General features: G+C 35.0%; 1 protein-coding gene across 4 annotated transcripts in view; it reads right to left on the reverse strand.

The window, feature by feature from the left end:
- The window catches only part of pibf1 (progesterone immunomodulatory binding factor 1), a 55,449-nt gene that overhangs the window by 9,687 nt on the left and 31,477 nt on the right, over positions 1 to 14,285 (reverse strand). For all 4 annotated transcript variants that reach the window (XM_079615761.1, XM_079615764.1, XM_079615762.1 and 1 more), the window contains 2 exons: positions 2,981 to 3,111; positions 597 to 681 (listed from right to left, as the gene is read on the reverse strand). In XM_079615761.1, the coding sequence (XP_079471887.1) occupies positions 597 to 681; positions 2,981 to 3,111 (216 nt within the window). The remainder of the gene's footprint in view (positions 1 to 596; positions 682 to 2,980; positions 3,112 to 14,285) is intronic.

Below are 14,285 nucleotides of genomic sequence, written 5' to 3' on the forward strand. Positions count from 1 at the left end.
GAAATTGAACTTTCTCACGAAGTTAGTCAGTGGTTAGTGGCTACTATGATCTTTTTACTGTAATAAAATGTAACACCACGGACACAAAAGCCAGTCAGTCAAATAAAATGTTTTTTTTTTAAGGTCCTCTGATTTAGACCTTGTGTGAAATGATAAACTAAATAAATCAATAAAGCAAGATAGGCCTTAAAATTGATGAATTCCATTTTGGATTTTTTTTTTTGGGGGGGATGGAAATGCCACTGCAATTGTACAATTATAAAATGAATATACTGTCATTAAAGCAAACAAAAAACATAATTAAATACAGCAGACAGCACAGTACTTCATGTATGACTCATAATGTTGCAACTTAATCGTGTAAAACTCTGTCCACCCAAGACACAATGTTATTTATTTATTTGTATTGTGGCATACACTGATCTGGCCAAACGAACACACCCAAATCTAAATGTTGGGTTTGGTATAATTTACAACAGTAAGCAAGGAAATAGTCAAATAAAAAATAAAGGAATAATAATAATAAAAAAACGACAATTTTAAATTATGTTCTTTCTAATTTAAACTGTATTTCTTCTTGAAAAAAACAAAAATACCTCTCTGTGGTTCAGGAGTCTCTCCAAATCAGCAGCCATGTTGTTTTTCACCTGCAGTAGTGCGTTCTTCTCTTTCCGCAGTGCACTGTGAACAATTGAAAAGACTGTAAGAGAAATGGTCTTGAATGCTGACATGTCTGATGAATAATTCATAAAATATTTCATTTATCTCATTCATTTTCATGACTTACTAAACCCATTGGCGTCTCTACCAATCAATTATTTGTAACTATATATATATATATATATATATATATATATATATATGTGTGTTAAAAACGATGTCATACATGTAGACAACTTCAGGATAATAATAATTAAATAAAATATTAAGTCATACTTATGTGAAAAAATGGCTAAATAATTGAACAATACGAAATGAAGTTACAGCAGATAAGTGAAATGTAAATAACTGCAAACAATTCAATACAAACACATCTATCTATTTTTATGCAGATTTTGGGATAACGCATTAAAAAACAAACAAATTGGAACGGCATGCATAAATTCTAAAAATGTGTATAAAACACATCTGCGCTCAGTTAAGGAGGATACATTTATCTGATGAGAAATCATGCACATAAACTATATGGAAACATATTTACTTAATAAATTCCTCGATGCGCATTAAAAAAGTCATGTGACTTTCATCAAAATGATTCGGTATAATTACCTCACCAAACTGTCTTACATGACTGTGTTCCCAAACAGAAGGTATCCACCTCCGAAAGCAAGATAACATTACCGCGTTTATTGTGTTTCGTGTTTCGTCTGAGCGCTTTGAGGCGCAAGTAATGTATTATTATGAAAAAAGACCCACAGTAGCTTCTCCTACTGCAGCAACTTACATTTTTCGTGGTGATATTTGGCACCAGTTTATCAGAATGAGACCATTTTGTTCTCTTTGACTCGCTGGATTGAAACAGTGCTTTATTCCATTTATTTATGCGATATTTCAATTTGGCATAAGTCAAATTCACAACTTTTGATGGAAACATAACTAGTGTCTTTTTATCAACCTACATGCGTTTAAAAGTCACCAGCGCCTCATGTGAAATGCAGCACTAAAGGTCATACATGAGAAAAACTGTATTTAAACAGAAATACCTCTTTGTCATACATATCGCACGAGTAATGAGTGGTGACAAACACCGTGAGTTGAAGGTATTTATCTCTTAGTGTGCTATCTGAGAGTCCATTTGTACAGAATTAACCACTGAGCTGTAAACAAACACAACCTGTAGGGCTTGACAGAAGCAGTTAAGAAAAAATCTCTTCAAATAAAACAAGTAATGTGAAATCAAACCGGCAATAAATTAATTTCATACACCTCACTGACTGCACAGCACCTGTTTCCACAGGACAGGCAACATTCACCGAAGACTAACCACGCCATCACTTAAAAAAGTAAAGTTCGGAAATTTTACTTAGCAAAAATAGACAAGTGCCGATATTCAGTAACACGACATATTGCGATAATGAACATGCACAATATTGTTATCGTACGGACTTCAAAATACCATTAATCATTACTTAATATGAATTATTTCGATTTTCAGAATGCCTTTTAAAAATACATAACCATTAAACGGTTAAAATGTACTGTTTTTCGAATACTATGCATTCAGATATACTACTGTTTTGGTGTACTGTTTTTTTCCCCCCGCATACATGTATAATTGGGAAGTATTGGATTTCAGATGCAGCGTAGATGGCGCTGAAGGAACCGCAGAAATGCAGCCATAATTCAAAACCATGACAATACAATATGCTGTGATAAAAGCTTCAGCAATTATCGTTATATGAAAATTTGATGCCGTCTTGTGCCTATGAAAGAACAGTCCCCCTGGCCACAAGTAGCCTTCTAATAAAAGCTGATTGATGCTGAAATTTTGGTGAGCAATTTGCATATTTTTCACATTAACCCCAGGAGTACATCTAAAGACACTTAAAGGAGAACATCTGATTTGCATATAGAGGTAGGGAATTATATCTGTCATTGACATGTGACACAGCCAAGAAAAATGTATTTTAAAAAAAGGCATCCAGCCACCCTTGAATGCACGCACGTTTACACCTGCTATGTAGCTGTCAGGTGCGCATGGCTTCTGACCTTTATTGGCAGATGCGTTATCTTAGCTCCTCAATGAAGTTGAATGTATTTACATATTGCCTATCTTTTTTCCTCAGTCAATACAACTGCATACTTTGAAACATATAAGCAGTCAAAAACCGTTGCCACCATTGTTACAAAACAAAGGCAATGGTTCTATAAAGACTCCACCTATTTCAAAATAAAAGCTTTGTAAAGATTTCAAATGGTGCTGTTATATAAAAAAAGGATGTATCTGTAAATCTGTGGTGCTTATTTACTTCCCCTTTACCTCACTTCCTCTTCTAAGCGCGTGAGACGGTCTTTCAGTGTGTGGATCTGGGTGTCTCTCTGCCGTACGGTCTCAATCAGGTAGCTGTGTGGCTGCTGGGCCTGCTGAAGAAGCTGGTTGGCTGCCTCCAACTGAAAGAAAGTTAAAAAAAATATAATAATAATAAAATAAATAAATAGATAGATAAATAAATAAATATATAATATTTCACATTATTTCTTATAGGGATGTATGATAGTAGCTTACTGGTTATCGGCTGATATTCCATATATATTGTAGGCCAACCCTAGACATTTAATTTAATGGTATATATTTTAATAATACTTTTAAACATATTTTTTTAAATGTTTATGTGTTTCAATGGAATATTTGACAAATCTCAACATGAATATCCATATTTAATGCCTGAATTTACATTTAATTTTTTTTTTAATTACTTTTAATATATAAAATACGTACACATGCATACATACCATTCAATAGTCAGTATGATTTTTTTTTTAAATGTAAGACTTAACATTTGAATTAAATTGATTGAATGTGACAGTAAACTAAAGACAATATATATTCAGTAAAGAATATTTTTTGTAAGAATGTAGATTCAAGTAAATACTGTTCTTTTAAACTTTATATTAATCAAGGAATCCTGAAAAAAATGCATCATGATTTTCCACCAAAATTAAGTGTCACACCCCTTTTTAAAAGGTGATAATGATAATAAATGTTTCTTGGGCACCAAATCAGCATATAGAATGATTTCTGAAAGATCATATGACACTAAAGACTATGGCTACTGAAAAAGTCATTTTTCCATCAGAGAAAAAAAAAAAAAGTAATGTATTAATGTAGAAAACAGTTGTTTTAAATTGAAATAATATTTCACAATGATACCGGTTATATTATATCACTGTATGTTTGATCAAATAAATGCGGCATTGGTGAGCATAAGAGACTACTTCCAAAACATTGAAAAATATTACCAACCCCAAACTTTTGAATGGAAGTGTATTATACAGACTGCCTAGGGGATTTATTACTTTGTAGTAAATACTTTTGCTAAAAGGATATAGCAAAACACATTTTTTAGGAATACATGAGCTGGTTATACTCGCATACAGTAGGACATACAGTATCTAAAGTGCAGTCCTTTAACCGAGTTATAATCCTGTCTGCATTATGTCAAGCCATCAGTCAGTGACTGAAGAATGATAAGATATAGAGCGTGATACAGAAGATGGCTTGTGAACCAGATCACAGGTATAACTCTGCTATCTCTGGACTTTTGTGGCAGGGTGGGGTTCGTAAAAGTCTGCATGCAATGTGAGGCTGCTGCTGTGTGGGTGGCTAAGTGAGCAATCTAAAGGAATTGTGTAAAGAAAACTTGGTTTTCTTCCTCAGTGAATTACAAAGACATACAAGTGCCAATCAGTCATGTCTGACATAGCAAAGGTATGTTTGCTAAAAGCGGAGGCCAGGTTCACGGTAAACTCATTAACCATGCTCAACGGCTCTTCCAATTGGCTAAGCCGGACTGTGCGTCTCATAGGGCACAGGAAAAGGGCGATCACTTTATTCCTGCGAGGGTTGAAACACGTGACTAAGAAACGTGATGAATGTAAACACAGCATACGCGTACGGGCCAAATACAGTACATCAACACATTGATGTTTCAGGTGCTTTGTGAGAACACCAAGCATGACAGTTACGGTCTGCTATGATCTTGTTATGACAGCTTTAAATGTCAATGAAAGGAAAAGCTCAAATGTTATGTCTGAGGAACAAGTCATATATGTAAAGTGATTTTTTTTTCTTGGGTAGTTTTGAAAGATGCAATTAAGCTTTCCTCCCTCTGGCCATTCCTTATTAGTCTGGTGTGCCAGACCAACTGATCACGTAACAACACTGGTTCCATACTTTTTATCTCAGCACCCTCCTAATAAGACAATAATAATTACTTTGGTGACAATGCATTATTACCCCTTTTTAAAAGAGTAGATCTATTCATTAATTCATGAATCATTTTACTTTGGGCCAAGAACAGCGTGTACCAGGGTTAAAATGTGGTGTAAAAGGGCAGAAAGAAACAAGTATTGACTTGCGATGCCTCTTTATTAAAAGCTGATCCAAACTAATCCGGACGACTGTCTCTCTCATTTACAGGATTTACTGTATAATATTTTATATGTATTTATATATCTCTGGATACAGTACAATTGAACGTAATCAAAATAAATATCCTACATGCGTTCAGTTTCTACCAAAAGTACTAGTAGCTATGTTTCAATCACCCACTTTTAAGCACATTTAAGTATCACATCAATATCGCCAAATTCTAAAAAAAAAAAAGTTTTTACGCTCGCTTGACGTGGTTTTTGACTTGTGCGAAAAAAGAGTTAATGCGAATAGTGGGAGATGGAAACGCATTTGCCGAATAAATTCTGACGTAGCGAACTTTAAACACACATGACTAATCGGCTGTTTCCAGTGATAGCGTTTTATTTACTGTTGGTTACTAGGTTACCAATACCACTGTCATCCGCTCTAACAACTTGATGGAAACGCACCTAATTTTTTTTTTTTTTTTTTGAACTTTGAAAATATTTGCTTCACGTTTGGATGGAAACCCAGTTTATGATTCTTTGTCTTTCGGGGCAGTGATGTGCCGATTTATATGAAAATAGCCCCTTTCACACATACAGTCTTTACTGGTAAATTACCGATAAGAGATCATGTGTGAACAGAACCTTTTCCAAATTACTGGTAAATTGGTTCTGGCAATTTGCCAGTTAGGTAAATTACCGGTAACGTGCTTTGTGTGAACGCCAAATGAAGATTACCGGTATGATCACATACGAGTTAAGAACACGCTAGATGATCATCTTTGACCGATGCGCCACATCTCACAGCTTTTTTAAGGTGTAGCGCTTGAGGCGTTTAAAGATCACTTCCGATGACTGACATCACAATTTACCGGTATTTTGGAGCTGGTGAGATTGGTCTCTTACCGGTAAAAAGCAGGAATGCCATTGCTAGTGTGAACAGCATATTTGTGTATTTACCAGTAAAGTTTGCAGTAATTCATTTACTGGAAATTCTGTGTGACAGGGGCTATCGTAAAATCCCTAGGAAATGTGTCTAAGACTTCCAATTTAAATAAGCATAATTAGGCAGCACAAACTAGATACTGTATGGTGCAGATGTACAGCACTGAACACCACATCAAATATTTGGCATTTTTTTAAAATGTTCTTATGCTTACAAAGGCTGCATGTAAAACACTAATATTGTGAAATATTACTATTTAAAATAACTTTTTTCTATTTCAATATATTTTAAAATAAATTGTATTCCTCTGATGGCAAAGCTGAATTTTTAGCATCATTACTCCAGTCTTCAGTGTCACATGATCCTTCAGTAATCATTCGAATATGCTGATTTGCTGCTGAAGAAACATTTCTTACTATTATCAGTGTTAAGAACAGTCGCAATGCTTAATATTTTTGTGGAAACCATGATGCATGTTTTCAGATTTTTTTGAAGAAATCTTTTGTAAAATTATCTTTTCTAAAATACTCTCAACTTTTGATACATTTTATGTATCCTTGCTGAATAAAATCAAAACAACAACAAGACACAAACCTTTGAATCAAGGTATATAAAAGTGACACTATTATCATGGCAAAATATTGAAAACCTAGATAAAATTATTTTCTTGATTCTTGATTTTCCTGCTATGTTGATGTACATCATAGCTGATGTACATAACACCGTTATGGGAAAACAGACTGGCCATGTTTTTGTTTTTTTAATAATAGAAATGTCAAAATATGGGCAGATCAAATAATTGTTTTGAACACTGCAATAAGGATGGGGGTTCACTATTTGAGCAGCATAAACAAAATTATAATAAATGTAATTTGTTTTTTTAATGCCATTGTACAACTAACAAGACCTTCTGAAGGTTAACCCAAAACCCAGTGGAGATGAAAAGCCGGTTAAGTAATGATACTGATTCAATTTTCACAAACATGAAGTACATTCATTTTGAGACATTTACACCAAAGTAATGAGTCACAATTCAGAAGGAGAGTCAGATATGGATTAAGTAACTGATTCAAGTCTTTTTGAATGATTCACTGAAAGAGTCATTTTCCCAGGTATAAGACTACTCTGTCATTTCTGTATGATTTTTCACAACTCAATGTTGTTTGCATATGAGGAAACATTCACATTCTACTTAGTTCTGCCTTCAAGTATATCCAAAATTCAAGGAATTGTCTTTCCAAGAACCAAAGACCTGTCTTGTAGGTAACGCCACTAACCCCACAGCAGAGTTACACAATAAAATGTACAGTAATTTAACTACTAATTGCCAAATAAAAAGTATAGCATTAATGGAAATTAACCATGTCATTCTAACTGAAATGTGGATTTCATAAATTAATAGCTACAGGGGGAGAGCAAGTATTTGATACACTGCCGATTTTGCAGGTTTTCCCATTTACAAAGCATGTAGAGGTCTGTAATTTGTATCATAGGTACTCTTCAACTGTGAGTGACGGAATCTAAAACAGAAATTCAGAAAATCACATTGTATGATTTTTAAGTAATGTAATTCATTTTCATTTTATTGCATGACATAAGTATTTGATACATCAGAAAAGCAGAACTTAATCTTTGGTACAGAAATCTTTGTTTGCAATTACAGAGATCATACGTTTCCTGTAGTTCTTGACCAGATTTGCACACACTGCAGCAGGGACTTTGGCCCACTCCTCCATACAGCCCTTTTCCAGATCCTTCAGGTTTGCTGGGCAATACGGACTTTCAGCTCCCTCCAAAGATTTTCTTTTGGGTTCAGGTCTGGAGACTGGCTAGGCCACTCCAGGACCTTGAGATGCTTCTTATGGAGCCACTCCTTAGTTGCCCTGGCTGTGTGTTTCGATGCTTCAATGCTCTTACTGAGGGAAGGTGGTTGTTGGCCAAGATCTCGCGATACATGGCCCTATCCATCCTCCCCTTAATACGGTGCAGTCCTGTCCCCTTTGCAGAAAAGCATCCCCAAAGAATGATGTTTCCACCTCCATGCTTCACGGTTGGGATGGTGTTCTTGGGGTTGTAATAATCCTTCTTCTTCCTCCAAACACGGCGAGTGGAGTTTAGACCAAAAAGCTCAATTTTTGTCTCATGAGACCACATGACCTTCTCCCATTCCTCCTCTGGATCATCCAGATGGTCATTGGCAAACTTCAGACGGGCCTGGAAATGTGCTGGCTTGAGCAGGGGGACCTTGCGTGCGCTGCAGGATTTTAATCCATGACGGCGTAGTGTGTTACAAATGGTTTTCTTTGAGACTGTGGTCCCAGCTCTCTTCAGGTCATTGACCAGGTCCTGCCGTGTAGTTCTGGGCTGATCGCTCACCTTCCTCATGATCATTGATGTCCCACGAGGTGAGATCTTGCATGGTGCCCCAGACCGAGGGAGATTGCCCGTGATCTTGAACTTCTTCCATTTTCTAATAATTGCACCAACAGTTGTTGCCTTCTTACCAAGCTGCTTGCCTATTGTCCTGTAGCCCATCCCAGCCTTGTGCAGGTCTACAATTTTATCCCTGATGTCCTTACACAGCTCTCTGGTCTTGGCCATTGTGGAGAGGTTGGAGTCTGTTTGATTGAGTGTGTGGACAGGTGTCTTTTATACAGGTAACGAGTTCAAACAGGTGCAGTTAATACAGGTAATGAGTGGAGAACAGGAGGGCTTCTTAAAGAAAAACTAACAGGTCTGTGAGAGCCGGAATTCTTACTGGTTGGTAGGTGATCAAATACTTATGTCATGCAATAAAATGCAAATTAATTATTTTAAAATCATACAACGTTAGTTAAATTACAGACCTCTACATGCTTTGTAAGTAGGAAAACCTGCAAAATCAGCAGTGTATTAAATACTTGTTCTCCCCACTGTACGTATCCCAATCAGTTTCCCATACATTGATTTATTTGTGGCGGCTCTCCACAATATTAACATTGACAGCCACAAATAGATTTCAGTGCTTCCCATTCATCAACTAGACTGTGGCAGCAGAAAATATATTTAAACTTCTCATAATAACATAAAAGGTCTGTAATGTCACGTTTGCACCATTGCTGTCAAAAAAACTAAAATAGTTTTCATAATCAAAAAAGACTGACTGTGCATTTTACTCACGCAATGTAACGTAGTTATGCATTATTTCAACATTTGCAAAGTTGACGATAACAGCATTTCACTAGATTTGTATTGGACCAGATCAATTGTCCCTCTAAATACCTTATATACTTTACAGTATATTACAATACAGTAGCTATTCTAAACTACATCATTCTGTATGCCCCCTTTTTGGTGTATATTTGTCAGTTCTTGTGATTTGATTTATTTTTATGCTGTAGTTGTATAAACGTAAACAGGCTAACGTGTTAAATGTTTTAATGTGTAATAAATAAGAGCTTTCTAGCGTTTTCCATTGTAAACAGTGTAATTCAGTACAGGTACATAGGGTCATCTTGATTGCATTTTTTTTTATTGCAACCTAGGACTGAACAACAATTAGGAAAGAGATTCCTTGTTGACAATACAATCTAACATGTGGGTTTGGATTAGCCTAAAAAAAAAAAAGACTGCTATCGCAGTAAGTCTGTTGTTAACTTATGTCCCAGTGAATACTGTGCATATTATCAACATCAGTATCAATTATCAGTAATTGATAACTGTTCACGAAGCACTATCATATGCTATGTATTCTATCGAGTTATTAGCAGCTGATATGCTTTAAATCACCTAGTGAAACCAATTACATGATGATTAATTGATGACTAACAGCTCAAAAGTGCAAGGGTTGGTCTTTTTAGCAGCTTCTGTACATTTTAAAGAGACATTCGTTGAGTTTTATTTAATTAACAGTACTACTAACAAAAATGTGAACTTTATCCCCTTTGTTTATTGTTTTACAATATACTGTAAACCACTGAGAGAGATCTGAGATCTAATTGAGATCTGCTTGAGACACTCCAGGACTTTAAGATGTTGTTTCTAAGCCCTTCCAGTTCAATAATGGCAAAAAAGCTCACTTATGGTCTCATCAGGCTATAGAATCTGCCACATGCCAACTGAAGCAGAGATGTCAAATGACTATGGTTTTTGCGATACTGTTTTAAAATTGGGCCTTTCAAATAATTGTAAGGGTGATGCATCGTTTTATATTATACTTCATATTCATAATCAATTTATATAATTTTATAGAGATCTTATTGCACTTTGATTTTAAGGCATATTCAGGAGGATTTTTTTTTCTTACAAACTGTCAACAACTCTAATCTTAACCACAGCAGAGTAGAGGATCAATGCATGTAAAGCATGAAGTTGGGCTATCCAAAGCACTATTTTAGATGAAAGCTGATCCTTGAATGTTTCTGTTACAGTCTGTAGTACTTTCTGCTATTTTTGAAACCACATAACTGACCTCGTGAACTTACAAAAATGCTGCTGTTACTGAATATCTGTAAAAGCAAACATAATACAATGATGATTTAAAGAGAGAACTTAAAAACGGAAAACAGACATTGTGCCAAGTTAAATGTAAATGCTGTTCTCTTTTCTATTTCTAACTGGTTCAATATTTCAAAATGTTTTTCAAACTCAAGGGAGATTTTTTCAATCGCCATTTTAGGCTAAGATGGTTGATTGTGGTCTTGTTTGAGCTCTGACCCTGAGCTTACTATAAAGACAAATGCAAATAGAACAGATCTTAAGTGAAGATCTTACCACGGTTTGGAGTTATTACTATAGATTCTGAATTTCACCCAAAACTAAATGCTCATGTTTTTTTCCAAATGCATTCCTCCATGGAACACAAAATAACCTTTCGAAGAATTCTACACATTTTTTTTGTTGCAATGCAATTACAATGTAATTTTATGTAACAATGCAATTACAATGTAAATTGTAATATTTATATTAAAAATATTTTACAATATTTATGTGAGAAATTTAAGATCATGTCACCATCTTTCCCTCCAGTGAGCAGCTAATCCCTACGAATGGATCATTGAGTAAACAGATTAGTCATAATTATTAATGAACAAATAATATCAATGAACAAGTCATACCCATGAACTAAAAGAACAATGACTGAAAAGATCCAACCCAAAATAAACAAGCTCTTTACAAATCAGACTTCTCTCATGGACACGTCAAAGAAAACTAGGTGAATGTACAACATTTCCTTATACTTGTATGATGCTTTTGCATCCTTTTTCAAGATTGACAACATCAGTTCCCATTCATTCAAGCATTCCTGTACTGATGAATTTTTAAAGATTTCTCTTTTTGTGTTATATGGGTTTTGAACAACATGAGCTAGGTATATGCACATATGAATGGATGAAATCCATAGCCATTGTTATTTTGTGCACATTCTCCTTAACTTGGTATTTCATTGGGGTGGACTTTAGAAAATGTCCTGTAGTATTACTGAATACATTATTGAAACACACTTAGTGACCTCTCAGACAAGAGGAAACAATTATTTTTACCAACATGAACAGGAAAGCAAGGTTATACTGTGGTGCTAGGCTACAGTTCAAGCTTTAGATTTTGCCACCTTTATATAGGATATAATGTGTTTTCAGGGCAAGTCAAACCTCACATCACAGTCTTTTTGTGCAACTCAATTGATAGAAGTGTGCATGTAGTAGGGATGTGATGGTGAGGAAATTTTCAAGTCAGCAAGTGACTCTTTTCACGTCTGTCTCCTGCTGCTGATATTTGCTGCGACTCTTGTTCACCTCACGTTGCATTGAGCAGACATTTTAACTCTAGTGTCTGCTCTCTAACTGAACTACATGATTTTTATTACTATAAAAAAAAAAAGTCTAAACGGTGGGGGGTAAAACACTGCGTAACGCCGGTAACACTGACTATCGCAGCAAGCCTAGCATGTAGTCCATTTTATAGAGACGGTGTCTGTTCCCCGAAAAATGAGGTCAAATAATACATTTACTACAAGATCTACAAAAAAAAAAAAAAATCGAATCATGATCAAACCAGAAAAACACTAAATGAGTGAATAAACCCAATTTATAAAGCTTGGGCTCCCAAACATTAGATCGCTCACGCCTAAGGCAGTTATTGTAAATGAAATGATCACAGATAATAGTTTTGATGTACTCTATTTGACTTAAACCTGGCTTAAACCAAGTGACTATATCAGTCTTAATGAGTCCACTCCACCAGGCCACTGTTATAATCCCCATCTGATTGGTCGTGGTGGTGATGTTGCAACAATCTATAAAGATATTCTTAATGTTATTTAGAAAACAGGACACAGGTTTCATTTATTTGAAGTGCTTGTGCTCAATGTTTGTGGTCAGTGCTTGCTCTGGCTTCTGTGTATTGATCTCCAGTGCCCTATGGTTCTCGCAGACTTATTGGTCAAGGTCAATAAAACGCTGATTGTCATCTTTAGGATTCACTTTAGGAATTGCTTTAACAGACTAACTAAATTATTTTAGGATCAAGGAAAACATTACCATACTCCTTTAATCATAAACTAGATTTATTTATATTGCATAGAACTGATCTTACTGATATAAATATTCTACTGCAAAGAGATGACGTCACTGATCACTGCCTTGTAACGTGCATACTGCGTATTGCTAATATTTGCCATATCACTCTGCGTTATCGACCAGGTAGAACAATTATACACAAAAAATAGATTCACAAATAACCTCCCTGATCTGTCTCAGCTGCTCAGTGTACCCATAAACACAAATGAAATTGATAAAATCACTAGTAGTATGGGCTTTATCTTCTCTAGTACATTAGATACTGTTGCAACCATCAGATTAAAAAAGGTTAGGGAGAAAAGTACTGCACCATGGTACAGCAGTATTACTCGCGCTATCAACGAGAAACTCGCAATCTAGAGCACAAATGGAAACTTATCTACAGGTCTTTAGAATTGTGTGGAAAGACAGTTTATCCCGCAATAAAAAAAACTCTAGGCCAGGGCAGAGCATCTCTGCAAACTAACCAAATGTAATGACTTTATGAATTTCTTCCTTGAGAAAATTGAAAGCATCAGAAATACAATTGTAAATTTACAATGATCATTTTTATGATTCAGCCTCAGTTATCACTCCTCAAGAACAATTGCAATTGCTTAACAACTACAGGACAGGAAGAATAAACTTATCATTGTATTTGAACCAACAACAAGTATCCAATACCCACTAAAAAACTGAAAGGGTTGTTATCTACCAATCTTCTCAAAACCCGTCTCTATCTCTGGGTCATTTCCCAAGATTAAGCCTCTCACTAAGAAACCACAACTAAATCCAAATAAATTGGCAAATTAAAGACCCATTTCAAATCTTACTAGAAAAATACTAGAAAAAGTTGTGTCCATTAAATTGTGCTCATTCTTCTAACACTTTATTTTAAGGTAACATAGCTACACGTTACTTCATGTACGTACTATAGTAATAACAGTAAATTATGCATAATTACAACTAACCCTAAAACCAAACCCTAACCATAACTCTATTGTAAATACACACTGTGTCAACTTGGATCATTTTGAGATTTTATCCGGTCGTGATAAAATGTATAACCGAGTAACATTAGTATAACAGTGGAAAGTAATTCCATGTTTTTTAATAATATTACCAAGGGCATGTATATTGAAAATAGCAGAGGGTCTAAAACAGACCCATGCGGCACTCCATAATTTACTGACGTTAGTTTTAATAATTCCGGTTAAATAAACAAAATTGTAATAGTCATATAGGTATGATCTAAAACACCTTAATGCCTGTCACTAAATACCTATGAGTATGTCAGGATCAATAGTGTTGAACACAGCACTAAGATCAAGTACAACTAATGTTGAAATCATGCCTTTGTCAGAAGCAAGTCATTTGTAATTTTAACAAGTGCAGTTTCTGTGGTATGATGGGGTCTGACGTAGTTACATTGTACTTACTCAAATAATTACTGAGTACTATTAATTAACTACATGTACATACTATAGAGACGGTTAGGGTTTGGTTTAGGGTTAGTTATTTGTAATTATGCATAATTTACTGTTATTACTATAGTAAGTACATGTAGTTAATTAATAGTACTCAGAAATTATTTGAGTAAGTACAATGTAACTACGTCACAATAAATTAAGTGTAACCAAAAAATTACATTTATGAAAAATTTCAGTGAGGCCCCATCATACCACAGAAACTGTGCTTGTTAAAATTACAAATGACTTACTTCT

Source organism: Phoxinus phoxinus, assembly GCF_949152265.1.
Source record: "Phoxinus phoxinus genome assembly, chromosome: 6".
Classification (NCBI taxonomy): Eukaryota; Metazoa; Chordata; class Actinopteri; order Cypriniformes; family Leuciscidae; genus Phoxinus; species Phoxinus phoxinus.